The 26,148-nt window shown below is 46.4% G+C and overlaps 1 protein-coding gene across 2 annotated transcripts in view; it reads right to left on the bottom strand.

Moving 5' to 3' along the window:
* The window catches only part of LOC143927976 (40-kDa huntingtin-associated protein-like), an 86,296-nt gene extending 77,482 nt beyond the window's left edge, over positions 1-8,814 (bottom strand). The window contains exons 1-2 of one of the 2 annotated variants that reach the window (XM_077452514.1): positions 8,681-8,814; positions 7,810-7,856 (exon numbers count right to left, since the gene is read on the bottom strand). In XM_077452514.1, the coding sequence (XP_077308640.1) occupies positions 7,810-7,856; positions 8,681-8,739 (106 nt within the window). In that variant the 5' untranslated portion in view covers positions 8,740-8,814. The remainder of the gene's footprint in view (positions 1-7,809; positions 7,857-8,680) is intronic. The other variant, XM_077452513.1, reaches the window with a different exon arrangement.
* Positions 8,815-26,148: the final 17,334 nt, after the last annotated feature.

The raw sequence follows: 26,148 nt of genomic DNA on the forward strand, positions 1-26,148 counted from the left end.
AATGCCAGAGAGGGGTGGAAGGGGTGTACTGCATCCTGATCGGTTTTATTTTGTTTACAAACGGTTTTTATTATGTAAAAAGGTCAGGGTATAAAACAGTTACAATGATGGTACAGATATAAATTCAGTTATAATAGTGAATATTGTACAGGAAGAAACAAAGGGTAATGGTTAGTCTGGCAAGAGGAAGAAAAGCATTATTTTATTTTTTCTGCATAGTTTTTATAATCCGGACATTTGAGAGTAGTAGGGAAGAGACAAGCAACAACTAATGCGCATGAGCCATCAAGGGGAGGAGAGAGAAAGAAGAACAAAACCAGCGCTTCCCCACTCTCTCTCTCCCCCACCCCACGCATCCAACTGCATCCTAAGTCAAGTGGGTAGTGTTCCAAAGGATCCATTTTTTGATAGACTGACATTGAATCATATAACGTGTGGTGAATCCTTTCTGAAGGTTTGATGCTTGTCATGCGACTGAGGATTTGTGGCCATGGTACTGTAGTGGAGCGCCAGTTAAAAGCTATGGCCTAATGTATAGAGCTAAGGAATGTATGGATTAGGCGCGTGTTAAACTTTGGAAGATCCTGTATAGGGAAGAACAGGAGGCATATCTGGGGTGTAAGAGCAAGCTTTTGTACCGGATATTTTTTCTATAATTGTACTGGCCCTGTGCCAGATGTGTTTTATGTGGAGACATTCCCCAAAAATATGTAAAAGTGTTCCCTGAGAGGGACAGCCCCTGAAGCATAGTGGGGAGATTGATGGATAAAATTAGTTAAGTTTGATGGTGGTAAGAGACTATCTATATTGCAATTTAATAGCGGATTCTCTGATTGATGTTGTTTTGGTAGATTTGTAAGAATAGAGTCCCACTGTTCAAGGGTGAATGTGGTATTTAAATCAGATTCCCATTGTAGCATGGGGTGTGTTTTCTCTGGCATATTGGTCTCATTCAAACACTTATATAATCTGGAAATCAAACCCCTGTCTCGAGGGGAAGAAAAGCAAATTTGCTCAAATTGGGTATATGGGGGGTGGAGTGTAAGTGAATAATATTTCTGAAACAACTGTCTAATATTTGTATAGTTTTCTAGTTCAGCGAATGGGAAATCACATTTTGTTTGTAGACTAGTGAAGGTGAGGAATGAATTCTCGTGAGATAGCGATTATCCTGATCTGTTTTAAAGGCATTATAAACCTTCCTACTTGCACCTTGTTTTTCACCTGAGTAAGATGTACATTAAAATAGGATTTTTATAACAGCTTTCCTGTAAAATACTTTTCTTTGAAGTACATCATGGGACACAGAACCATAGTAGTTACTATGTGGGTTATAGGCCACCTTCAGGTGATGGACACTGGCACATCCTAAGACAAAATGTGCACTCCCTACATAACCCATCCCACTGCTGGGAGCAACTCCGCTTTGTAGCAAAGCACACGTGTATACCAAAGAAGGGAAGGACCCGTGTCCCGTGATGCACTTCAAAGAAAAAGGATTTTTATAACAGCTTACCTGTAAAATCCATTTCCTAATCGTACACCACGGCACACAGAGTCATAGTAGTTACTAAGTGGGATGACACATAGCAATTCCAACTGAAGGGAGGGAGACACAACAAACTAGGGCACTAAGAGACCAGAGGACTCATACTGCTGCTTGCAGTACACTGTGCCTGAAGGCGATATCCTCATGACCTTTACATCTACCTGATATAATCTGGTAAATGTATGGACTGAAGACCAAGAAATGGCCTTGCATATCTGAGCCATAGAGGCTTGGTGATGCACTGCCCAAGAAGCACTAACAGCCCTGGTGGATTGTGCTTTAACATGAAAAGGAGGAATTTTTCCTCTTTAAACCATAAGCTTGAACAATCGCTTGACAAATACATTTAAAAATAGTAGATTTTGACAATGCCTGTCCTCTTTCAGGACCGTCTGGCAACACAAAGAAAACATCAGTTTTACGAATCTGAGCGATCACTTTCAAATAGACCTTGACTGCTCTCAACACATCAAGAGAATGTAGCGACCTTTCTTTCACAGAACAAGGTTCTGGAAAAAATTAAGGCAGAACAATATCCAGTTTCAAATGAAAACCAGACACTACCTTCGGTAAGAAGTTAGGATGAGGCTGCAATACAACCTCATCCTAATGAATAATCAAATATGGCTCTTTACAAATAAATAAATAAATAAATAAATATTTTCCTTGCCAAGAGGACCAAGAGAATATCTTGTATAGGCTCAAAAGGCTGTTTCTGTAATGCCAACAGGACTAAATTCATGTCCCAGGGGCTCAGAGGTGACCCAACTGGAGGATTAATCCGTGTTACCCATTGAATAAAGTTACGAAGCAGAGAGCGCAAAACAAGTGGTCATTGGGGGGGAAGAAAGAAAGGAAAAAAAAAAAAAAACACACAGATGAGGCCGACACCTGGCCCTTAATAGAACTCAAGGCCAACTTAATTTCTAATCCCATCTGTAGGAATTCAAGGATCCTACCTATGACATATTTCCTGGGGTGCCAACCCCTGGATTCACACCAGGAGACATATGCCTTCTAGACTCTATAGTATATGACTCTGGAGGCCAGCTTCCTAGCATCAACCAAAGTAGAAACTACTGAAGCGGACAACCCACGGTCTTTCAGAATGTGGGTCTCAATAGCCAAACCATTAAATTTAACCTAAGGTAGGATGGAATACCAGATCTTGCGAGAGAAGGTCTGGCCACAGTGGTAGGGACCCAAGGGTAACCTACCTCCATCTTTTTACACTCTTGGCAAACCAAGATCTCCTGGGCCACAAGAATCACCTGCTTTCGTTCTTGCTTGATCCTGCGAAGAAGGCGTGGAAGCAATGGAACAGGAGGGAACACATAGATCAGTGAAAACTGATCCCATGGAAAAAAACCAAGGCGAATAGAAGGATTCTTCTTTGTTTTGACCAATTGAATCAGTTCCTTTATGGAACGGACCTTTCCTGGGGCAAAAACACCTTCTCATGACTGTATCTATGATCAGCCCCAAGTACTGAAATCTCCTTGAAGGTTTTAAGGAGGAATTCTCTAGGTTGAGAATCCAACCTAGGCATTCCAGGTAGCCGACTGCGAAGACCAAAAACTTTGGTTTAAGTGGGCTATTGACTGATCTATCAAGAATCTAAGTAAGCTAGTATCATTATACCTTGAGCCCTTGGCCTGGCTAAAGAAGGAGCCAGGACCTTTGTAAAACACTTGAGATGCAGTAGCTAGACCAAACGGCAGAGCTACAAACTGAAAATTAAGATTTTCTACCTTGATGCATAGAAAATTCTGGTGAGCGGGGGAAATCAGCACATGGAGATAAGCATCCTTGATGTCGACTGACACCAGAAATTCTCCCCCTTGTAGGATGGAGACTACTGATAGGATTGACTCCATGAGAAAAGAACGGATATTCAAAAACCGGTTTAAATCTTTGAGATCTCAAACGGGTCTGACATCCCCATTTTGTTTTGGAACCGTGAAAAGGTTTGAATAAAACCCTAATCCTTGTTCTTCCAAGGGGACCACCGTTATCAATCTGAGACGAGAAATGATCCAAAGCTAGAGAGAGACTTATTTTTCAATGGATCTCTGGGAACGCTCGACCGGAGAAAGGAGACGGGAACTCTAGTTTGTAACCTAGAAATATTGAGGCAGCCATCTATCTGTCCTGACATTGTTCCTGCCAGATCCTTGAAAACTGTAGAAGCTTTCCCCCCCACTCGAGCGAGAGGGGGTGCCCCTTCATGAGGAGGCTTTAGTATTTTATTTTGTGGGTTTCCTCCCTCAGATCCTCTTTTGACCCTGGGACTGACCCTGAGATTTACCTATTGCACTTGACAGAGAAGGCCGTCATGACTGCCTGGAGGCTGATGCCCTTGGCACTGGACAAGAAGCACGCCTAAAAGAAAAATATTACATTTCTTCAACCAGAAAAGGGGGACTTTTCCCATAAGAAATTCTTTGGATATACTTATCCAGATCGTCTCCAAATAACCATTCACCATTAAATGGGAAACTGGCCAAGAGCTTTTTGCATGGCGCTTCGGCTGACCAATTTTTCAACCATAAGATACTACGCATATGTACCAACCCTAGCATGAACCGTGAGGCCTGGAGAATAGAATCTTTCATAGTGTCTACTATAAAAACACAAAGCTTCTGAAATCTCGGCAAATCTTGGGCCTGCTGATCAGAAATAACCTTGAGTACCTCCATAAATTGGCCCTTTAACCACCTCGCGCCCGCCCTATAGCCGAATGACGGCCGTAGAGCAGGCGCGTTCGTCCCTGGACGTCCTAATGTTTACTTCCGCGATGCGCGCCGCCGCGGGCGCGCATCACGGAAGTTCTGTGTTCGCCGTGTCCCCCGGGGACAGGCAAACACAGATCGCTGTAAACGGCCAATCACAGCGGCCGTTTACAGCGTGATCGGCGTGTCCAATGGGAGATGATCTCATATGTAAATATATGAGATCATCTCTCAGCGCCGCTCTCCCTCCTCACACAGTGTGAGAAGGGAGAGATGAACGGCTGCAGCGGCAGCCGTTCTGCCTCGAGTTAGAAAAAAAAAAAAAAAGGTAAAAAAAAAAAAAAGTGCCATCCTCCCCCAGCAGTGCCACCCTCCCCCAGCAGTGCCATCCACCCCAGTGCTACCTGCCCCCAGTGCCATCCACCCCAGTGCCACCTGCCCCCAGTGCCATCGGTCCCCAGTGCCATGTGTCATCAGTGCCACATAGTGCCACGTATTAGTGCCATCTGTCATCAGTGCCACGTATCAGTGCCATTTGTCATCAGTGCCACCTGTCAGTGTCACGTGCCATCTGTTGTCAGTGTCATCAATGGCACTTATCAGTGCCATCTGTCATCAGTGCCATGTCATCGGTGGCACGTATTAGTGCCATCTGTCATCAGTGCCACGTATTAGTGCCACGTGTCATCAGTGCCACGTATAAGTGCCACGTGTCATCAGTGCCACGTATTAGTGCCATCTGTCATCAGTGCCACGTATTAGTGCCATCTGTCATCAGTGCCACGTGTCAGTGCCATCTGTCATCAGTGCCACGTGTCATTGTCCTGGTGCTTCAAAAGTGTAATAAATAGTCAACAAGTTAGATGTGTAATTTATGTTCCTAGAACACATGATGGCGCTACCTGCATGTTGGGCCTCTCTATGTGGCCAGGCTGTGAAAAAGTCCCACACATGTGGTATTGTAATACTCAGGAGGAGTAGCAGAATTTTTTGGGGGGTGTCATTTGTGGTATACACATGCCACGTGAGAGAAATAACCTATTACAATGACAATTTTGTGGAGAAAAAAAAAAATCTTAATTTTGCAAAGAATTGTGGGAAAAAAATGACAACATCAAAAAGCTCACTATGCCTCTTACTAAATACCTTGGAATGTCTACTTTCCAAAAAGGGGTCATTTAGGGGGTATTTGTACTTTCCTGACTTGTTCGGATCACAAGAAACGAGATAGGCCACCAGTACATCAGATGTGATCAATTTTGTGCGATTCGCACCACAGCTTGTAGACTCTCTAACTTTCACAAAGACCAAATAATATCCACTAATTTGGGTTATTTTTACCAAAGATATGTAGCAGTATAAATTGTGGCCAAAATTTATGAAGAAAAATTAATAATTTGCATAATTCTGTCACAGAAACAAAGAAATATGCTTTTTTTCAAAATGTTCGGTCTTTTTTCATTTATAGCGCAAAAAATAAAAACTCCAGAGGTGATCAAATACCACCAAAAGAAAGCTCCATTTGTGGGAAAAAAAGGACAAAAAATTCATTTGGGTACAGTGTTGCATGACTGAGTAATTGTCATTCAAATTGTGAGAGCACCGAAAGCTGAAAATTGGTCTGGACAGGAAGGGTGTTTAAGTGCCCAGTAAGCAAGTGGTTAAGGACTGAGATACTTGGATCGCTGCCAGTGCAGCCTGAACCTGTGAGCAAAATATAGGTTTTTTTAAAAAGGAATTTCAACGTCTTATCTGTTGGACCCTTTAACATATTTATCTGGGTGCTACCACTAAGAATACATAAGCTTTTTTAAACCATACATGGATAGGAAAAGCATGAATTGGGTAGGCTTTAGTGAACCCAAACCAGAAGTGGGCTCATCGACTGCTGGCAGTAAAAATGTGGAGCGGACCAATTTAGTGAGAGATTGTACCAACAACCTTTCCTGCGAACCTGACCTTCCTGTATTAGGTTCTTTGGAAGGAGACATCAGCCTCTTCCTGGTCTCCTGAGAGAAAATGGTCATCTCTTGCCCCTTGTTCCTCAGCATGAGGGACCTGAGCAAATGGACAAGGACTTGTTACACTTAGTCCCACTCTGGGATGCGATGAAGCATCAATTGTTTGCTCTAAACGTAAATGTTGAAGAAAAAAACCTCCTTAGTAATATACACAGGGACTGCAATGTTGACAGCAGCTGCAACACTTGCCCCTCCTGATGGCTCACTCTGACCAGCCATATTACTCTTAAGGGGACGATGCCATCGTTACTGAGATGCTTTGGTTCTAGGCTTCCATATGACTGTTGAAGTCTTTCTAAAGCCCCTTTTTGTTTTTACCTCCCACCCCCTTCTGACCATAGCCCGATGCACAAGGCAGAGGTATCCCACAGGATTGGGGCCCATGCCAGAAGGGATGCATTCACTTGCTTGAGCAATAGTCCCAATCCGTTGCTGCTATTAATGCCCAGCCTGATGCAGTAGTAAATGTGTCAAAAGGATTGCCGGTGTCACCAAACCTTTAATATGTCACCTTTGCTCTTGTAAAATGGGAAGAAATGTTGGGACTTTATATGAGACCATGACCATCCGGTACACAGGTCTCCATCCCTGTTTATATGAGAAATAAAGGGGAAAATTGGGACTTTATATGAAACACATCACTAGGGCGGAATAAGTCATCAAATGTAATTAAATTAGTATATTTATTTGTTGGTACCACATGAGAGCACAATGCAGTAAATTATACAGGCATAGAATCAATAAGTATGGTACAGAGTGCATAAAACATGATAATTTAGTCACATTATAGTACAATAATAGTATGTTAAACACTAACACATGATACATGATAGTAACATTCAGCACTACACCCAACATGTATATACACAATCAAAATTGTATTGGTATAAAATTGATGGCTTAAACATTGAGACCCCTTGATAGGTACAAGATTGCCATGACATGACATCAAATATGAATGCTCAGCGCGTTTCATGGAAGTTTGTCCACTCATCAGGAGCTGCTAAAGGGGGATCCCTATAATGTAATATAATCTAAATTATTGTTAGTCATATCACACTACAATAGGAAGAGATGGAGCAAAATAATTGGTCCTAACACTACCTATGGATATATTGTATGAAAATAGTAAGGTATATGTGATAATATTCATGATGATGGAAGGCATCAGGGGATGCCTTTTTTAGGCGGACTGAAACCCGGACACATGATTCAAAACTCGAACTGTCCTGTTGAATCCCGGACAGGTGGCAACCCTAATCATCTGTACTGCCAATCACTCATCATTAAGGATGAGCAAAGGCGTGTTCGCAACGCCACATGCCTTCCAGGAAACTGACACTCTGCAGCGCTAATCACAGGTAGTGAGACATTTCCCAATCTGTGCAGCCACAGATCAGGAAATGTCTGTCTGTGATTAGAGCTGCAGAGTGTCAGCTTCCTGGCAGCCACATGGAGTTGTGAACACACCTTTGCCCATCCTTACTCAACATGGGAATTTGCTCACCAAATTGCTCGCTGGCTTCAGCAACATTCGGCTTTCGGAGAAATCTCCTACAATGAAAGACAGGAAAAAACAAAATGAGTGAAGATCGTTTTCATTAAGTTACATTAATGGGAAAAAATGTTTTAAAAGTTTTACAGTTGCAGCCAAAGATGTTTATTATATTAAAACAATCCACAACAAGTTCAGATCCCTATGATATGATCTGTAACACCTGACCATACACTATACAATTGGATTGTATAAAAGTTACTAAACTATGTAATGCAGTGTTTCTCATCTCCAGTCCTCAAGGCGCCCCAACAGGTCATGTTTTTAGCTTTTCCATTTTGCACAGGCGATTTGATCAATTTCACTGCCTTACAAATTATCACAGCCGTGTCATCTGAGGAAAATCCTGAAAACATGACCTGGAGTTGAGAAACACTGATGTAATGTGAAGACAAACCTACACAATCATTCAGGAATGCCCTGGTAATCTGTAGGTTTTGATGGATCTAAAGCTCACCTCGTTCTACAATCTCCTTTAGATGTAAAAACAAGCACGGTATGTAGAAAAAGGGCCTGTCTGATTGGATAGTTTAGGTGGCTTCTCTATCACAAAAGCAGATTGTGTGGTCAGATTGTAAGGTGTTTGGTGAGCCCTGACAATGAGATTGTGTAATGTATGGTCAGCATACGATCTTATTCAGAGAAGTAGAAGAACTGCAGGTCTCTGGGTAACATCTGACATGTCCTAGTGACAAGTTCCCCCCTGTGGTCCTGTACACCCCTATAAATGTCAGATGTACATCAGAGGTGTCATTGTCGGAACATTAGCCTGCTCTCCCCGGGATCACAACACATAAATACACTACTAGGAGAAGTAACGCACTTCTTTAGCTTGTTGGACACCGCTCGGTATCTCAGCAAGAAGTCTCCATCGGCCGCCATTCTAATTCCACAAAACACAGCGCTCTAGGACCTCTGATGATGTCACAGTCACATGACCAGGGTTGCAGGAAGCACTCCGTGAGCTAGTGGGCGTGGTCGTTCAGGTATTTGTAGTGCGCGCGCATTGGTGGCTGCAGGGAGGAGATGGAAGAGTCAGAAATAAATCTGTGTGGGGAAGAGACTGTGATACTTGGTGGAGGGCAATGGACGCAGTGTGTGTGTGTACAATATAGAGCAGAAGAAGGTGTATTCAAAATGTGAATGAAGATCTATTATAAACATCCCTTAGAGGCGCTCTCTCCCACTGAAGCCCCATACACACTACCAGTTTTTCTGCAAAGTTTCCCTTCAGATTTACCAAACCATATAATATGAGGTCCAACCTTAGGAGTTTCAATTTGTATGCAATCAGGGCGGCCCTTACACTACATGGTTTTGGTAAATCTGAAGGAAAAACTGGTAGTGTGTATGGGGCTTTACGGTAGGGTGACCAGATGTCCCCAGTTTCAGGATCCCAGATTGAGGACACTGTCCCTGGACCAAGTCTGTTCCCGGTTTTGACTTCAACAAGAGCTGGGGCAATTTTCAGACAGTCAGTGCAGAATAAAAAAAAAATCTGAATTACACAACCCCGCTCCTACTAGTTTAGGGGGTGTATTTTTTCCATTATCTGTGTCCCTTTCCCTGATGTGCTGGTCAGAGCGGATGGACTGTTTCTTCAGTTTCTGGCACATGCCCATTCAGCTCTGCTCACATTCTTCTGCCTTGGCTCAAATGCCGGCCAGCCGTCTGATTATTTCCTTGCCTTCCCTGGCAGAGTAATTTTCCTCCGCTCCCCACCCAGTTAGGGTTGCCACCTGTCCAGGATTCACCCGGACAGTTCGGATTTGGAACCATGCGTCCAGGTTTTAGACTGCCTGAAACCCGGACACATTATTTTGACTGGACCATGGCTTCCCAGCAGGGTTACTGGCTGCAGTTATCTAAGCTGAGAGTGTCTGTTACACCCTCTTTCACACTGCCTAAAGCCAGCACCCCCCCAAACACACAGACGGGAAAGGAGAGAGGGCTTGATCTGTATCTCTTACTCTCTTAATTAGAAGTCCAGCAGCCTCAGATACATCTGGGTGAGAGGTGCTGACTACCAAGGGGTGAGTGAGCTCACCATCCATCCCTATCTGTGACTGAAGTCTCCCCCCTTCTCTCTCCTGCTTCTGAGAGAGTACACTTAGGTAAATCAGGGTTCTCAGAGCACCCTTTACATCAGAGTTCCCCTTTCTACCAAAGGGCACACTGTTCCTTCTTACATCAAAGTCCTCTCCGTACATCAGAGGTCTTAGTGTTCCCCCTTAACTCAGGGTTCCCAGAGCATCCCTTATGTTAGAGTCCCCAGAGTTCTCCCTTACATCAGAGTCTGCAGAGTCTCCCCTTACAGTGAAAGGGAACTCTGCAAGTTCAGATGTAAAAGGGGAACTCTGTGGACTCTGATGTAAAGGGGAACTCTTGTTATTAATGTCATATGATTAGAAATGTTATTTAATAGCAAGATTTATCTATAGTTTATACTATAAAAAAAAATTGCTGTGCGCCGATAAAGTGTTCGGGTTTGACTTGAACAAAAGGTGGCAACCCTACACCCAGTAGTAGCCGGGGACCGGAGAGTGAGACCCGAGAGGATGTGAGTCGTGTGGCGGAGGTGGCACCGGGCAGAGACAGGCAGCTGAGCTCAGATGATGATGTCCAGCAGCAAGAATAGAGGGGAAGCAGATCCAATCATGGGGCTGCCAGTGCCTTCAAGGCTTCAACACAGGTGTGCTTTGGGGGTGTCTGTGAATAGACTACTTTGCACTGTGTCTGTCTCTCTGGCATAATGGATGATATCAGAACTCACAGGCAGTGGGGGGCACTTATTGGTTATAAGTTAACAAAATCAGCACCCAGCAGCCATGTTATGTGACACACTGTGACAGAGGCAGCCAGAGCCATGATAGAATGCCCGCAGCCTGTGAGCTATAATAATGCTGATGATCTTAACCAGTTGCCGATCGCCTGATAGCAGATTTACTACAGGGCAGTCGCGCTGCGCAGGATCACTTATATATGTGATCCTGCATTTCTGGATATCAGAGCCAATCAGCGGATCCGGCGGACTCGCCTAGTGGTCTGCCTATGTAAACAAGGCAGTTCACCATTCTATTAGTATGGAAGACATTGATCCTATGTTCCTGCAAAGCAAGTACAGGGATCTATGTTTTCCCTTAGTAAAATCACCTGCCCCACATTGAGAAAACACTTGTTAGGCACACATTTAACCCATTGATTGTCCTAGATGTTATCCCCTTCCCAACCAGTTTCATTAGTACAGTGACAGTACATATTTTTAGCACTGATCACTGTATTAGTGTCACTGGTTCCCACAAGGTGTCAAAAGTGTCACTAATGCCGCGTACACACGAGCGGAATGTCTGACAGAAAAAGTCAGATGGAATCTTTTCATAGGATATTCCGATTATGTGTGGGCCTCATATGATTTTTTTTTTTTTTTAAATTCTGACGGACCTAGAAATAGAACATGTTTTAAATATTTCCAACAGGAACCAATTCCTATTGGAAAAAACACTCGTTTGTATGCTGTTCCGACGGACCAAAAACGACGCATGCTCTGAAGCAAGTACGAGATGGCAGCTACGTGTTGTACGTCGCCACGTTCTAGATGGTCAAACTTTGGTGTGATCATGTGTAGGCAAGACAGTTTCAGTGGAATCCTTCGGAACTTCGTCTGAAAAACCTATGGAGTTTATTCCGATGGGAAAACCGGTCGCGTGTACGCGGCATTAGTGTCCGATTTGTCCATCGCAATATCGCAGTCCCGCTATGAGTCGCTGATTGCTGCCAATACTAGTAAAAAAAAAAATATGTCCCCGGTTTTCATTTTAAAAATCTGGTCACCTTACTTTACGGTGTTCTATCAGATTATCGCTACCCATCAGGTTGTGCAACAGAAGCGACATTCTGACCAAAAAAAAATACTGTGCATGCGTGATGCATTCCACCATGTGTTCCAAACACTTCATGATCTGACAGGTAACAGTATTCTGATAGAACAGTGGCAGCAGACATCTTAGTACACCCAGCTATGTCTTGAATTGCAGACTAATTTTAGCAATAACGTGAGCGTATATAAATCAATAGCACAGATATCAATATAATATATTTATTTCTATCCACTCACTTAACTGCTAAAATTACTCTGAAATTCAAGACGTAGCTGGGTGTAGTAAGGTGTCTGCATGGTGTCTATTCCACTGCGGAGCTAGAACTACCACTAGGAGGAAGAGAGTGTCCCCTGTGAGAGGAGAATGGGTCCATGCAGGAGGGGCAGTGTTCTCAGAATCCCGCTACCCATCGGGTTATAAAGTGTGGAACGCATCGCACAATCTGATGGGTAGTGGTAATCTGATCGAACACCAGCACATGGCTGAGGGATTCTGTACTGCGTGGGCGGACCCTCATGGGGATCTGGGAGACTACTTCCCCCATCATGTCTGCATTGCTATTGATTGGAAGTTGGCGGATCCTTAGCTGTTATTCAGTCCAATAGCGGCTTCAGAATTTGCACACTGTTGTGTGCTGTCAGTCAAAGCTAAAGCCAACCTGATGACTCCCAGTAGCCTCCAAGATCCCATCAGACTCCGCCCATCCAATGACAAGGCATTGGTAATGACATCCGCGCATCCCTGTTTACATGTAGCCTTCAGCTGGAGCATCTCCCAGCAGACCGCTGAACAGGGCCAGGGATACAGTGCTATGTGGGAAGCTCCCACATACATGACAGCTTCCCTGTACAGGCACGACCTGCTCTGAATATCTCTATATGCCAGCTTAGAGCTGGTCTTAATTGCCGCTGTTCTATTCTGAGAACTGGCGGTAATTCTTTAAGCGATTGTCGCTGTCATGGTGCCGATAGTAAGAACTACCTTAATTTGTTGCACATTTCAGTAATGTTACCAACACTGGTACAAATGCTTGCCTGAAGCTAAGGGGAAAATAATACTGGGAGTATGCTATAGGCCCTCTAACTTGAGGGAGGAGGCAGAGGTGGACCGCCTACCACAATTTGAATTAGCAGCAAGGATGGGAAGTGTCATCATAATGGGGAATTTTATTTATCCAGACATAGACTGGGCGGAGGGAAACACACATCCGTCTAAGGCTCGCTAGTTCCTAAATGTCTTGCAGGACGATTTCATGGGTCAGAAGGTAAACGCACCAACTAGAAATAAAGCATTACTAGATATACTGATTACCAACAATACAGACCTGATCACCGATGTGGAAATACGGGGCAAGTTAGGTAACAGCGATCACAGGTCAATTGGCTTCAGTATAAATCACACAAATAGCAAACATAAGGGGACTACAAAGGCACTGAATTTCAAAAGAGCCAACTTCCCTAAACTATGAATCTTGCTAGAATGTATAAATTGGGATAAAATCTTAGGAACAAAGAACCTGGAGGAGAGATGGGTTTGCTTTATAGCATATTAAAAAAGGCATTAGCCAGTGAATCCCTTGGGTAATACATTTAAAAGGGCAAATAAAAGTCCTGGATGGCTTAACTCCCATGTAAAAATGCATATAAAAGCAAAGGAGAAGGCCTTCAAAAAATGCAAGGTTGAGTGATCATTGTCAGCTTTCAGACTTTATAAAGAATGCAACAAGAAATGTAAAGGTGCAATTATGGCGGCTACGATAATACACAAAAAACCCATAGTGGAGGAGAGCAAAATCCCAAGAAATTCTTTAACCACTTCCCACCCGGCCAATGCACATATACGGCCGGGTGGGAGCCGCCTACTCCTGATAGGACGTTCAGGAACGTCATTCAGGAGTAGCGGGATCGCGCGCGCGCGCGCCCGCGCAGCGGCGCGATCCCGATGCGCCCGTGTCACCCGGACACGGCGCATCTCAGATCGGCAGGAGGGCTTTGTGATTGGCCCTCCTGATCACATGACAGCCGTGTCCAATCACGGCCGTCATGTGATGTAAACAAACAGCCGGTTGCTAGGCAATCGGCTCCTCCTCTCCTCACACAGAAGTCATCGCTGTGGAGAGGAGAGCAGATCGCTGCAGCCGGCTGCTGATCAGTGAGTATGGGCTGCTTTTTACAGCTTTTTACTCACTGATCACCAGTCTAGTGTACACAGTAAACACACCACACAGTAAACACATCACACAGTATAAACACAATGTCCCCACACATGTCCCCAAAACATACATGTCCCCAAAACATACATGTCCCCAAAACATACATGTCCCCAAATAATAAAAACACATGTCCCTAATAATAAAAACATGTCCCCCACATATGTCCCACTAAAATCACATGTCCCAATGATTATGTGCACACATATGTACGTGATCACCTGCACACATATGTACATGATCATTTGCGTACATATGTCCGTGATCACACAAACCAATTATTATACACTTAACTGATTTTTTTTTACCAAAAACATGTAGCAGAATACATTTTGGCTTAAATTTATGACAAAATTTGATTTTATTGGATTTTTATTGAAGTAGAAAAAAGAAAATATTGTTTTTTTTTTCCAAATTTCCGCTTTTTTGCGCTTATATCGCAAAAAATAAAAAACGGAGTCGTGAATAAATACCACCAAAATAAAGCTCTATTTGTGCGAACAAAATGATAAAAATTTAATTTGGGTACAGTGTAGCATGACCGCGCAATTGTCACTGAAAGCGCTAGAGCGCTGAAAGCTGAAAATTGGGCTGGGAAGGAAGGGGGCGAAAGTGCCCTGTATTGAAGTGGTTAAGTATGTAAACAGTAAAAAAGGAGGACAGACCATATTGGCCCCATAAAGAATGAGGAAGGACATCTGGTTACAAAGGATGGGGAGATGGCGAAAGTATTGTATTTATTCTTCTCCTCAGTCTTCACGAGGGAATCGGGGGGCTTAAGTAACCAAAACAGCAGTGCTTTTTCCTCATGGCACGTCACAGGAAGAACCCTCATGGCTAACAGAGGATAGAATTGGACTTGGGAAACTTAACATTAATAAATCACCGGGACCAGATGGCTTGCATCAGAGGATACTTAGGGAACTCAGACAAGTAATTGCCAGACCATTGTTCCTAATTTTTACTGACTGGAATGGTACCAGCGGATTGGAGAAAAGCCAAGTAACACTAATAATTAACCACTTGCCGCCCCCCCCCCCCCCTATAGGCAATTGACGGCTGCAAAGTGGTTTCATAATCAACTGCAACTACAATCTCGGTAAAGAGTCTCAGACGGAGACTCTTTACCACGTGATCAACCGTGTCCAATCAAGGCTGATCACAGTGTAAATAGGAAAAGCCGGTGATCGGCTTTTCCTCACTCGCGTCTGTCAGACGCGAGTAGAGGAGAGCCGATCAGCTGCTCCTCTGACAGGGGGGGTCTGTGCTGATCGATTATCAGTGCAGCCCCCCCCCGAGGATGCCCACACTGGACCGCCAGGGACGCCACCAGACCATCAGGGATGCCCAGCACAAGGTAATCCTCCCTAGACCACCAGGGATGCCAGTCAGTGCCCACAATGGATGCCAATCAGTGCCCACAATGGGCATCACTGATTGGCATGCATTATTGTTTGGCACTGATTGGCATCCATTAGTACAGTATAACATAATACAATGCCGCCTATCAGTGCCCACCTGTGCCGCCTATCAGTGCCCACCTGTCCCACCTATCAGTGCCCATCCGTGCCACCTATCAGTGCCCACCCATGCCAATTTGTGCCGTCTATCCATGCCCATCTGTGCCACCTATCCATGCCCATCTGTACCGCCCATCCATGCCAATTTGTGCCACCTATCAGTGCCCATCTGTGTCGCCCATCAGTGCCACCCATCAGTACCGCCTATCAGTGCTGCCTATCAGTGCCACATATCAGTGTCCATCAATGCCACCTCATCAGTGCCACTTCATTGGTGCCACATCATTGGTGCCCATCAGTGCCGCCTTATCAGTGCCCATCAGTGTAGCCCCATCAGTGCCCATCAGTGAAGGAGAAAACATACTTATTTACAAAGTTTTGAAACTGAAACAAAAAAAAAAATATTTTTTTCAAAATTTTCTGAATTTTTTTATTTGTTTAGCAAAAAATAAAAACCGTGGAGGTGATCAAATACCACCAAAAGAAAGCTCTATTTGTGGGGAAAAAATGATAAAAATTTCATTTGGGTACACTGTAGCATGACCGCGCAATTGTCATTCAAATTGCGACAGCGCTGAAAGCTCAAAATTGGTCTGGACAGGAAGGTGTTTAAGTGCCCTGTATTGAAGTGGTTAAAAAAAGGCCCAAAATACATCCCAGGGAATTACAGACCAGTTAGCCTAACATCAATAGTATGAAAGCTCTTGAAGGGGATAAGGGACTATATACAAGATTGTACCACACTTGTTTGCTTCTTCCCCCTCCCCCCGTGCCACATTTGGCACCTTTGGGGGGGAGGGGGGAACAGTTATCCGTTTTTGACAGGTACCTGTCCCCATTTCTGGGAGACCTGGCTGCATCGAGGTCCCCCGGAAGTTCGGCCCCCTTTTGGCAAGTTAGAAAGCACAGTCGAAAGGCTTCACTGCCAGTTTCCCTTAACGCGAATGGTGGTGGCAGCACCCAAGAGCCGATCATCAGCTGGGGTGCCGACATCGTGGGATAACTCGACAGGTAAGTGTCCTATTATTGAAAGTCAGCAGCTACAGTATTTGTAGCTTTTTTTGGAGGGAGGCTGGAGCTCTCCATACTGTGCCAGCCCTTCAGAGCTCCATGCCGCAGCCAAGGGCTCATGTGCGCATGCGCGGGAGCGTCTTCATCTGCTCACACAGCCAGAGCCTGCAAACCACGGAAGTAAGACTGGGGAAAGATGGAGGGTTTTGTTCTAAGGTAAGTATTTCAAAATGTGCTACTATGTAATACATACTACATACTTGCCTTGCAGGATTTTTTTTTTTTTTTAAATGCTGCAACCTACTACCGCGTTAAGGGATCCACTGCCAGAAAAAGTGCTCTCATTAAATTTCCCTATATATTTTCACCACCCTTCATTAGAGGCCCAGTCTCTAAGTATTTGTTCTGCCTCTGCAACAGCCTTTCTCCACATTTTATCCTAAAGGAACCCTTAAAATCATTTTCAGGGTCTGGGGGGGGGGGGGTGTCTTGTTAAAATGGATTACAACCAGTGGTGGCTGGTGTTAAATTTTTTTTGGGGGGGGGGGGCAGCAAACAAACCGATTGCCACCCCCCAGTCGGTCAAATCCGTGCCCCCCTTCGCTCGATCGCCAGCCCTGCACTTACCCCGTCTAGGTCCTCAGCGGCTTCACCCTGCATCTCTTCCTCAGCTTCACTGCGTCTTACCCTGCGTCTCCTCCTCCTCTGCAGCAAATACAATTGCTTCTCCTCTCGGCCAATTGGGTCTCAGGACCTGCTTCTTTATTGGCCGGGAGGAGAATTGGGAAGACAATAGCGAATATTAATTTGCTATTCTCACACAACTGGGTCGGCTCAGGGCGCAGTGCTCTGCGTCCCAAGTCCACACTTTTTTGAAGCCAATTAGAGCCTCAGGCTCTAATCATGTGCTTCAAAATAAAAACCCCCATTGAAATTCATGCATCCAGCTCCCTGCATGTAGATTAGGGGCCAGGCACATGGATTAGGGGGGCGGCGCCCCTGTACCCCTTATGGACAGGCCACCACTTATTACATCTACAGCTTATGGTACCTTAGCATGATCAATATGTTGAAGTGGTTGTAAACCCTTACATATAGCCAGTGAAGTGACTGACCTCAGGTGATACACAGAGATTAAACAAATCCTCCTACATAAACTGCACCTGTTTATCTGCAAAAAAAGGGACAGAGAGCTGAGATGAGCTCTGACAGCTGATTGGAGGGAAGAGACACCCCACCTCCCACTCACACAGCACATATTTCTTGGATAGCGGAGGAGCGAAATTACACTTAGTGCTCTTAATTAAGACAAGTACACACTATAGAGGGATATGCTTTGTTCAAGTTTTATGTTCAACCAATTGAAATAAAAGCATAAGCGCTCATTGTTACATGTGACAGCAGCCCTTGCCACCTCTGTAAAAGGCAATCTGCGATAGATTGCTTTTCAGAGGGAATTGGACAGGTTGTGAGAAGGTGATATGTCACCTTGTTGGAAGTAAAAAAACACCCCCTATTTCACACCTCCTCAATGCCTGTTTTAACCCTTAAAAGGCTGCATGGCCACAATTGCACTTAAAGCGGGACTGCACTGTGGAAAAAAATATTAAAAGCCAGCAGCTACAAATACTGCAGCTGCTGACTTTTAATAAATGGACACTCACCTGTCCCGGGGTCCAGCGATGCTGGCAGCCGAGGCCGATCGATCGCTCGGCTCTTGGCTGCTGCCGCCACCATTCTAGGTGAGGGAGTCAGGAAGTGAAGCGCTGCGGCTTCACTTCCCAGTTCCCTACTGCGCATGCGAGAGTCGCGCAGCGCAATAGGAATTGTCCGCGCTGTCTCTGAGACCCGTGTGTGTCCCAGCAGACAGCGCGCAGGGACAGGTAGAGGCATAGACTCCCGTGGGAGTCTATGCCCGGAAGTGGGTGTAAATACCTGTCTTTGACAGGTATCTGCACCCCCCTCCCCCTGAAAGGTGCCAATTGTGACACCGGAGGGGGGGAGGGTTCCGATCAGCGGAAGTTCCACTTTAGGGTGGAACCCCGCTTTAAATGGGTTATGTTTGGCAGGGGTCATTTTTGCCACAAAGCTTTGTACATCTGACTCTAGGTTGTGTTTTTTTACATGTCCGTTTTTTTTAAGTTATGGAAGAAATTAGTCTTAGGTGATAAGAAGAAAGACAAAAAATATGTTTTGTAGGTGGTTGCTAACATAATGGACAAAATGGGTGGACAATTACATTTTCCCAAGGGACCAGATGAGAAACTGAGATTATTGTGGAGGGCTGAACTTAAAGAGGAACTGAAGTCTGCTCACATAAGTTGTAATAAAAACATCTTTGCCATTCTGAAGCTTCCCTCCAACCACTTTGCATATTATTTTATATAAACTGCCAAATATGCTGCAGAATTCTCCCTCCACTGAGTCTGGCTGCAACCATTTTAAAGTGATTGTAAAGTCATGTTTTCTCTTTCATTCATTGACGGACACAGCATCTTCATCTTGACCTGAGGGTTATAGGAGAGGACTAGGCAGAACATGTAAAAACAGCAAAACTGCACAGTACCGCCTAGGTGTCGGTCCTACTGGCTATAACCCCTCACACTGCATCCAGCAGCTCAGTTTTTTTCTGCCTAGTGTAGAAGGACCTGGCTCCCGGTGGGACCATTGGTCCTGGGATTTTTTTTCGTTTGTTTGCATTTTTGATTCCTGTGATCTACAGTCTACAGCCAGGCTGGGTGACAGGCTGGATAATATATATCCTGGTAGTCTCCCCAGCCTGGCCATTGAGTGTGAGCAGACCTTAGCTACGTGTTGGGTGAGCCCCGACATGCTCTGTCTGATCCAGGGGCAGCCAATGAGCTATATGCTCCAGGGCACACATATGCCCGGGCTACTGCTGTCCGTGTCACAGTGTGCCATGACCGACAGCCACCCTGTACTGCGCAGGTGATGAGTCTGTCCATGGAATGCGTCTAGAAGTCCATGCAGGAGAGGTAAGTATGGTTTCACCTGTTTTGGCAGGATAGAGCAGCTGGGCATTCCCTGGGGGGTCTCTCACTCTCCCTTTCTTCTCTCCCTGTCCCTTTTCCTCCTCCAAATGCTATGGGCCGCTGTGTGACTGGGCATATGGGGGTGCGATGCACGTACCTGGCTGGGGGGGCTCTGAGTCCTGGCAGGGGGCTACGCTGGGTGTTGGTGGTCCGCTTGTCCTTTTCCCTGTTCTTCGTCCATGGTGGGTTGTTTTAGTGTCTACGCCATGTGGGGAGGCTGCAACGCGGACCACTGCCATTTTCCTAAGGCCGTGGCCATTTTTCTGTAGCCACAGCCAGTTTTTCCCTTTCGGCCATTTTCTGGAAGTCCTGCGGCCATTTTCCTGGTGCCCTCAGATGTTTTTTGCTGAGGCGCCCATTTTCTAGTAGCCTCAGCTTGTTTTGCCTCTAGTGCTGGGTTACTGTTTCTTTCTGGAACAGCGCAAATTTTACACAGAACACCTTGTGGCTGACACAGGGGAGAGCGGGTGGCGGCAGCACAGCGCAGTACCTGGGTCATGGTGGTGAGTCCTGCGGGGGGGCCAGTCAGTCTGTGGCAGCTAGGACGATGGGCATTTTGTGTGACTTGCCTTAGGTCCAGGCATGTGTGTGTCAGCATGGCGTCAGAAGCTGGCGCTTCTTCCCCAGACATCCCTGTTATGGCAACTGGTTCCCCTGCACCTGGGGTGCCTATGGACCCTCTGTCAGCAGTCCTGGAGTCCTTTGTTGACAGGGTGGAAGCGGTGTGTGGGCGTAAGGGGAGTAAAAAACGCCCCCTCACCCACCATCTTCTGGGGAAAGCCCTGATTCAGACTGGGGTCCCGCTGTGGCAGGCCGGCCCCTGTTCTGAAGTTTCAGATGATGTGAACCAGGACCGTTTGGACAGTAAGAATGACTCTGTGTCTGAGTCAGTGCAGGAAAAAGCGCTTGTAGGAGCACTTATCACAGCAGTGCGGGATACCCTAAAGATGGAGGATACGGCGGGGGCATCTACAAAGGTGTCGCTCCCTTTTGGGTCCCACAAGTGGTCCGCACAGCTAAGGTGTTTCCTTACCTAACTTATTTTGATACATTTATTTACAGGGAGTGGGGAAGCACGCAGCGGGCCTTTTCAGTCCCGAGACGCATAGCGGTGTGTTACCCCTTTGATGAGAGTTTCCTAAAGAGATGAATATCTCCTCCGATTGTTGACCCCCCGGTATCCAGATTAAATAAGGTAACCACGATTCCGGTAGAAGGGACCCCTACTTTCAAGGACCCTGCCGACGGGAGGGGTTGCCCAGTCCATGTTTACGGTGGTGGTGTGAGCATTGCGGCCCATGTTAGCCACGGCCCTGGTGTCCCAGACGCTTACTGAATGGGCTAAATTGTTGCACCGTGAGTTGGAGAAGCAACAGGCTTTCCCGGTCTGCGTGGAGCTGGCAGACCAGTTGGTGCAGGGCCTTAGGTGTGTTTGTGATGCAGCCTTAGATACGGCCCCCTTTCTCTCTAGAGTCTCAGTATCAGCTGTGGTGCTATATCGCCTGATTTGGCTAAAATGCTAGTCTGCTGACCAGGCATCTAAGTAAGCAGTAGCGGATTTTCCCTTTCAGGGAGAGAGGCTGTTTGGAGCTTCGCTGGATGACATTAAGAATGTTACTGGGGGTAAGAGTACATTGCTCCCACAGTCCAGGAAAGGTAAGGAGCCACGCCATAGGCAAGGGCCCTCATTTTCCACTCTTCACTAAGGTGCTAGCACCAATTCTGGCTTTGCTAAGGCATTGAGGGATCGCAATCGTGGGTTACCTGGACAACCTCCTTCTGAGAGAAGCTTCCGCCTCAGAATTAAGGGAGGATGTGGCAATCACCATGCAAACTCTTCGGGAGTTTGGTTGGGTACTGAACCTCCAGAAGTCCAGAAGTCGGTGTTGGTGCCGACTCAATGCTTGGAGTACTTGGGCTTGCTTCTGGACTCCTCAGAGGTGAGAGTCTTTCTCCCTTCAGATAAGCTGCAAACTCTTCAAGCTGCGGTGAAGTTGTTGGTGTCCCGCAGGTGGTCGTCGCTGCGTTTTTGCATGTGAGTCCTGGGTCTCATGGTAGGCACTTTTGAGGCGGTACTGTATGCTCAATTCCACACTCGAGTCTTGCAAAAGGAGATCCTGTCCAAATGGGACAAATCTCCGAATTGTCAAATTTGGGTGAGCCAACTAGTCAGAGATTCCCTGCTCTGGTGGCTGAGGTTGCCGGCCCTTCGGTCCAGGAAGTCGTTCCTTCCTCTTCATTGGAAGGTGATCACAGCGGACGCCAGCCTAACCGGTTGGGGGAAGAGTTTGGGGCATACAGTCGCCCAGGGTCGCTGGATGCAGGAAGAATCCCGCCTGACGATCAATGTGCTGGAACTTCAGGCGGTGACTCTCCACATGGTCACAGAGACTGTAGGGAATCGGGTCAGGATCCAGTCGGACAATGCCACGGCAGTGGCATATACATCAACCATCAAGGAGGAACAAGGAGCTTGGCTGCAGCCCTGGAGGTCGCTCACATCCTGCAGTGGGCAGAGCAGCGTGTGCCAGCTCTGTCGGCCGTGTACATTCCGGGCGTAGAAAACTGTCAAGCGGAAGTCGCCAGATGCTGGACCAAGGGGAATGGTCGCTACATCCAGATGTATTTCGGCTCCTTTGCCTAAGGTGGGGAACGCCAGATGTGGATTTCCTGGCTTCTCGACTCAAATTGCAAGGTATAGAGATTTGTAGTCAGGTCAAAAGATCCCTGGGCGGACGCGGCATACAAGGTGTGGCTCCATGGGGGCATTATTGGCTGATTTATGCCTCCCCCCACTCAAACTTCTACCACATCTGCTTCGCAGAGTGGAGGCCGAGGAAATTCCGTTGATTCTGATTGCCCCAGATTGGCCTCGGCGTTCTTGGTACACCGACATAGTACGAATGGTGGCGGATGTTCCTTGGTGGCTACCAATGTAAAAGGACCTTCTGTCGCAAGGTTCAATACTTCATCCTGCCTTACAGTCACTGGCTTTAATGGCATGGCTGTTGAAAGCCAGGTGCTAAGGGACCGAGGTCAGTCGGGTTTGATAATCTCCGCTATGCTAAGAGCACGGAAGCCATCTTCTCGGAAGAGTTATCATCGTACATGGAAGGCCTACATCTCTATGTGTGAGGAGATGGGGTGGCGTCTGCATACATATTCAGTTTCCAGGATCCTACTGTTTTTGCAGCGAGGAGTGGATCAGAAACCTGCCTTAAGTACCATTAAGGGGCATGTATCAGCTTTGGCTGTCTTTTTTCAGCGACCTTTGGCGACTCATTCATTGGTGAGTACGTTTGTTCAGGGGGTTCGACATGTGGCCCCTCCGGTTCGACCACCGCTGCCTCCGTGGGATTTGAATCTGGTGCGCTCGGTGCTTCAGAAACCGCCATTTGAAAACGTTAGGGAGATCCCCTTATTGACACTCAGTAGTCTTTCTAGTGGCTATTACATCTGCCAGGAGGGTTTCTGAGTTGGCAGCCTTGTCATGCAGGTCGTCCTCCACAAAGATAAGGCGGTGCTGCGCCCGCAGCCTTCGTTTCTTCCAAAGGTGGTTTTGGCCTTTCATCTAAATGAGGACATTGTGCTTCCGTTCTTATGTCCTAGGCCGTCACACCGCAAAGAGGTTGCTTTGCATTCCTTGGATGTGGTCCGTGCTCTGCGGGTGTATCTGTCTACTACGGCTCCTTTTCGGAGGTTGGACTTGCTGTTTGTATCGGTGGCTGGTCCGAAGAAGGGGCTGGCGGTCTCGTTGGCCACCATTTCTCCGTGGATCAGACAGATCGTGGTTCAGGCTTATGCCTTAAGTGGGTGGGAGCCCCCCTTTCCTGTCACCGCGCATTCGACCAGGGCAATTGATGCCTCCTGGGCTTTTTGACATCAAGCGTCCGTTTCCCAGGTGTGTAAGGCGGTGACCTGGTCGTCCGTTCACACTTTCACTAAATTTTACAAGGTTGATGTGAGCGCATCTTCGGATGCTTGCTTTGGCCACAAGGTTTTGCAGACGGCTGTTTAAGGTTGCAACTCCTCCGTTGAGGAGCTCTGGTTGTTATGGGTGGAGTTATTTTCTTGCTGTTCCCACCCCTTGTTTTTTTTACACTGCTTGGGGACGTGCCTAAGTTCAAGATGAAGATGCTGTGTCCGTTAATGAATGAAAGAGAAAATAGGATTTTTCTACTCACCGTAAAATCCTTTTCTCTGAAGTTCATTGACAGACACAGCACCCACCCCTCCTATTTATGTTTGTACTGCTTTTTGATGAACTGAGCTGCTGGATGCAGTGTGAGAGGTAATAGCCAGTAGGACCGCCCCCTGGGTGCTACTGTGCAGTTTTGCTGTTTTTACATGTTCTGCCTAGTCCTCTCCTGAAGGTGGAGATATAACCCTAAGGTCAAGATGAAGATACTGTGTCCGCCAATGAACTTCAGAGAAAAGGATTTTATGGGGAGTACAAAAATCCTATTTAAAAATAACAAATATGTTATACTTACCTGCCCTGTTCAGTGGTTTTGCACAGAGCAGTCCAGATCCTCCTCTTCCCAGGTCCCTCTTTGGCACTCCAGGCCCCTCCCTGCTGTCGAGTGCCCCCACAGCAAGCAGCTTGCTATGGAGGCACCCAAGCTGAGTCACAGCTCCCTGTGTATATTCAGAAATTGAGGCCCGGTTCTGCCCCATCCCCTCTCTCTCCTGATTGGCTAACTGACTTTGATTGACAGCAGTGGGAGCCAATGACACCGCTGCTGTGTCTCAGCCAATCAGGAGGAGACTGCCAAGGAATTTGTGGACATTGATGGATAGAGATGGGGCTCAGGTAAGTATTATGGGTGCTGGAGGGCGGCTGCTGCACACAGAATTTTTTTTTTTACTTAGGGACTACCTTTCAGAAACCATGAAATCAGATGAGAAGTACAGTTAAATCACACTTGTTTAATAATAAAAGTAAAAAGAATAAACGTAGTCAAAACATCCAAAGTTCAGTAACTGGAACGGATAGTTAGCCAAATGTCAGGGATCAATGTAGTGGAACAGCAAGCAGGATCTGGAGCTAGGAGGGATGTCAGCAAAGCAAGTCTTGAACAGGATCACAGGAGAGAATTTCTGTGATGTTGACCAAGGAGAAGGCAGAGCTCCTCTGGACCGGATGGCTTAAGTAGGCAGGACTGACGAGCAGGAAATCATCAATAGCTGAGTAGCTGTGGAGAGATAGGAGCTGCCAATTAGCAGACAGCTGAGCGGCCAGCCCAGAGAAGGAAGGACTGATCCCAGTCCTGACAGCACCCCTCCTCAACAACCCCTCCCGCTCAGGGGACCACCGGGCTTAAGGGGAAAACACCTATGGAAATCATGAAGGAGGACAGGGGGCATGTATGTCCAAGTATGAGACCCAAGAGCGTTCCTCCGGACCGTACCCTTTCCAATGCACCAGGTACTGTATGCGCCCATGGAACCTACAGGAGTCAACAATGGACTGTACTTCATACTTGTCATGGTTCTCAACCTGTGCAGGGTGAGAACATGGCAACGAGGTGGTAAAGTGGTTGCAGACCAAAGGTTTTAATAAGAAGACATGAAATACGCATATTAAAATAAAGTTATAATGCGTAAGCCACTGGGTTAATCCTGCATAGAATACGGAAAGGCCCAATAAACCAAGGTGCGAACTTCAGTGAAGGAACACAAAGTCGGAGGTTGCGAGATGACAGCCCCCAACCTGGTAGGAAGGCGCAGGCAGGTGTCTGCAGTCAGCATGGAGTCAGTACCTAACATTAGCATGTCGCAAAGCCTCCTGAACTTGTGCCCAAGTGGAACGAAGACCATGGAGATGCTCCTCTAACGCAAAAATACTCTGCGGAACAAACAAGTCAGGCAACATGGAAAGTTGGAAACCATAATTTGCCATAAACGGGGGCAATTGGGAAGCAGAATTCAAGGCACTGTTGTGAGCAAACTCTTCCCATGGTAATAGGTCTGACCAGTTGTTATTATGGTCAGAAATATAGCAATGTAGGAATTGCTCCAAGGACTGATTGGCTCGTTCTGATATGCAGAGGAAAAAGCAAGCTGAATTCCCAACTGTGCACAAAAGGCTCACCAGAAACGGGACACAAACTCACTACCCCTGTCCGAGACAATTACCCTGGATAGCCCATGTAAGCGAAAAATCTCCCGAGCAAAAATGCAAGCCAGTTCCTTAGAAGTGAGCAACTTTTTAAGTGGAATACAATGACATATCTTTGAGAACCGCTAATCCACCATAAGGATAACTGGGTTGCCCTGGGAGTTGGGTAACTCCAGAATGAAATCCATAGACAGGTGGGTCCAGGGTCTCCATTGAGGGCCACTGGAAGGTGTCGTGGAGTCTTACTCTGAGCACAAACGCAACAGGCAGCTATGAAGGCAGTTACATCAGCACATAGACTAGGCCACCGGAATTGTTGGGAAATGGCCCAAAGGAGTTGATTCTTCCCAGGGTGGCCAGCAGCCTTGGGAGAATGGTAAGTCTGGAGCACGGCAGCGCTCACAGGGTTTCTTAGGAGGAGCATGGACCTGAGCAGCAAGAATTTTGTCCCCTAAAGGAGAAGTGAGACTGGTGCGAACCGTAGCCAGAATACAATCAG

Source organism: Lithobates pipiens, unplaced genomic scaffold (genome assembly GCF_037356315.1).
Source record: "Lithobates pipiens isolate NorthernLeopardFrog02 unplaced genomic scaffold, aLitPip1_a1.2 Scaffold_23, whole genome shotgun sequence".
In the NCBI taxonomy this organism is placed as follows: Eukaryota; Metazoa; Chordata; class Amphibia; order Anura; family Ranidae; genus Lithobates; species Lithobates pipiens.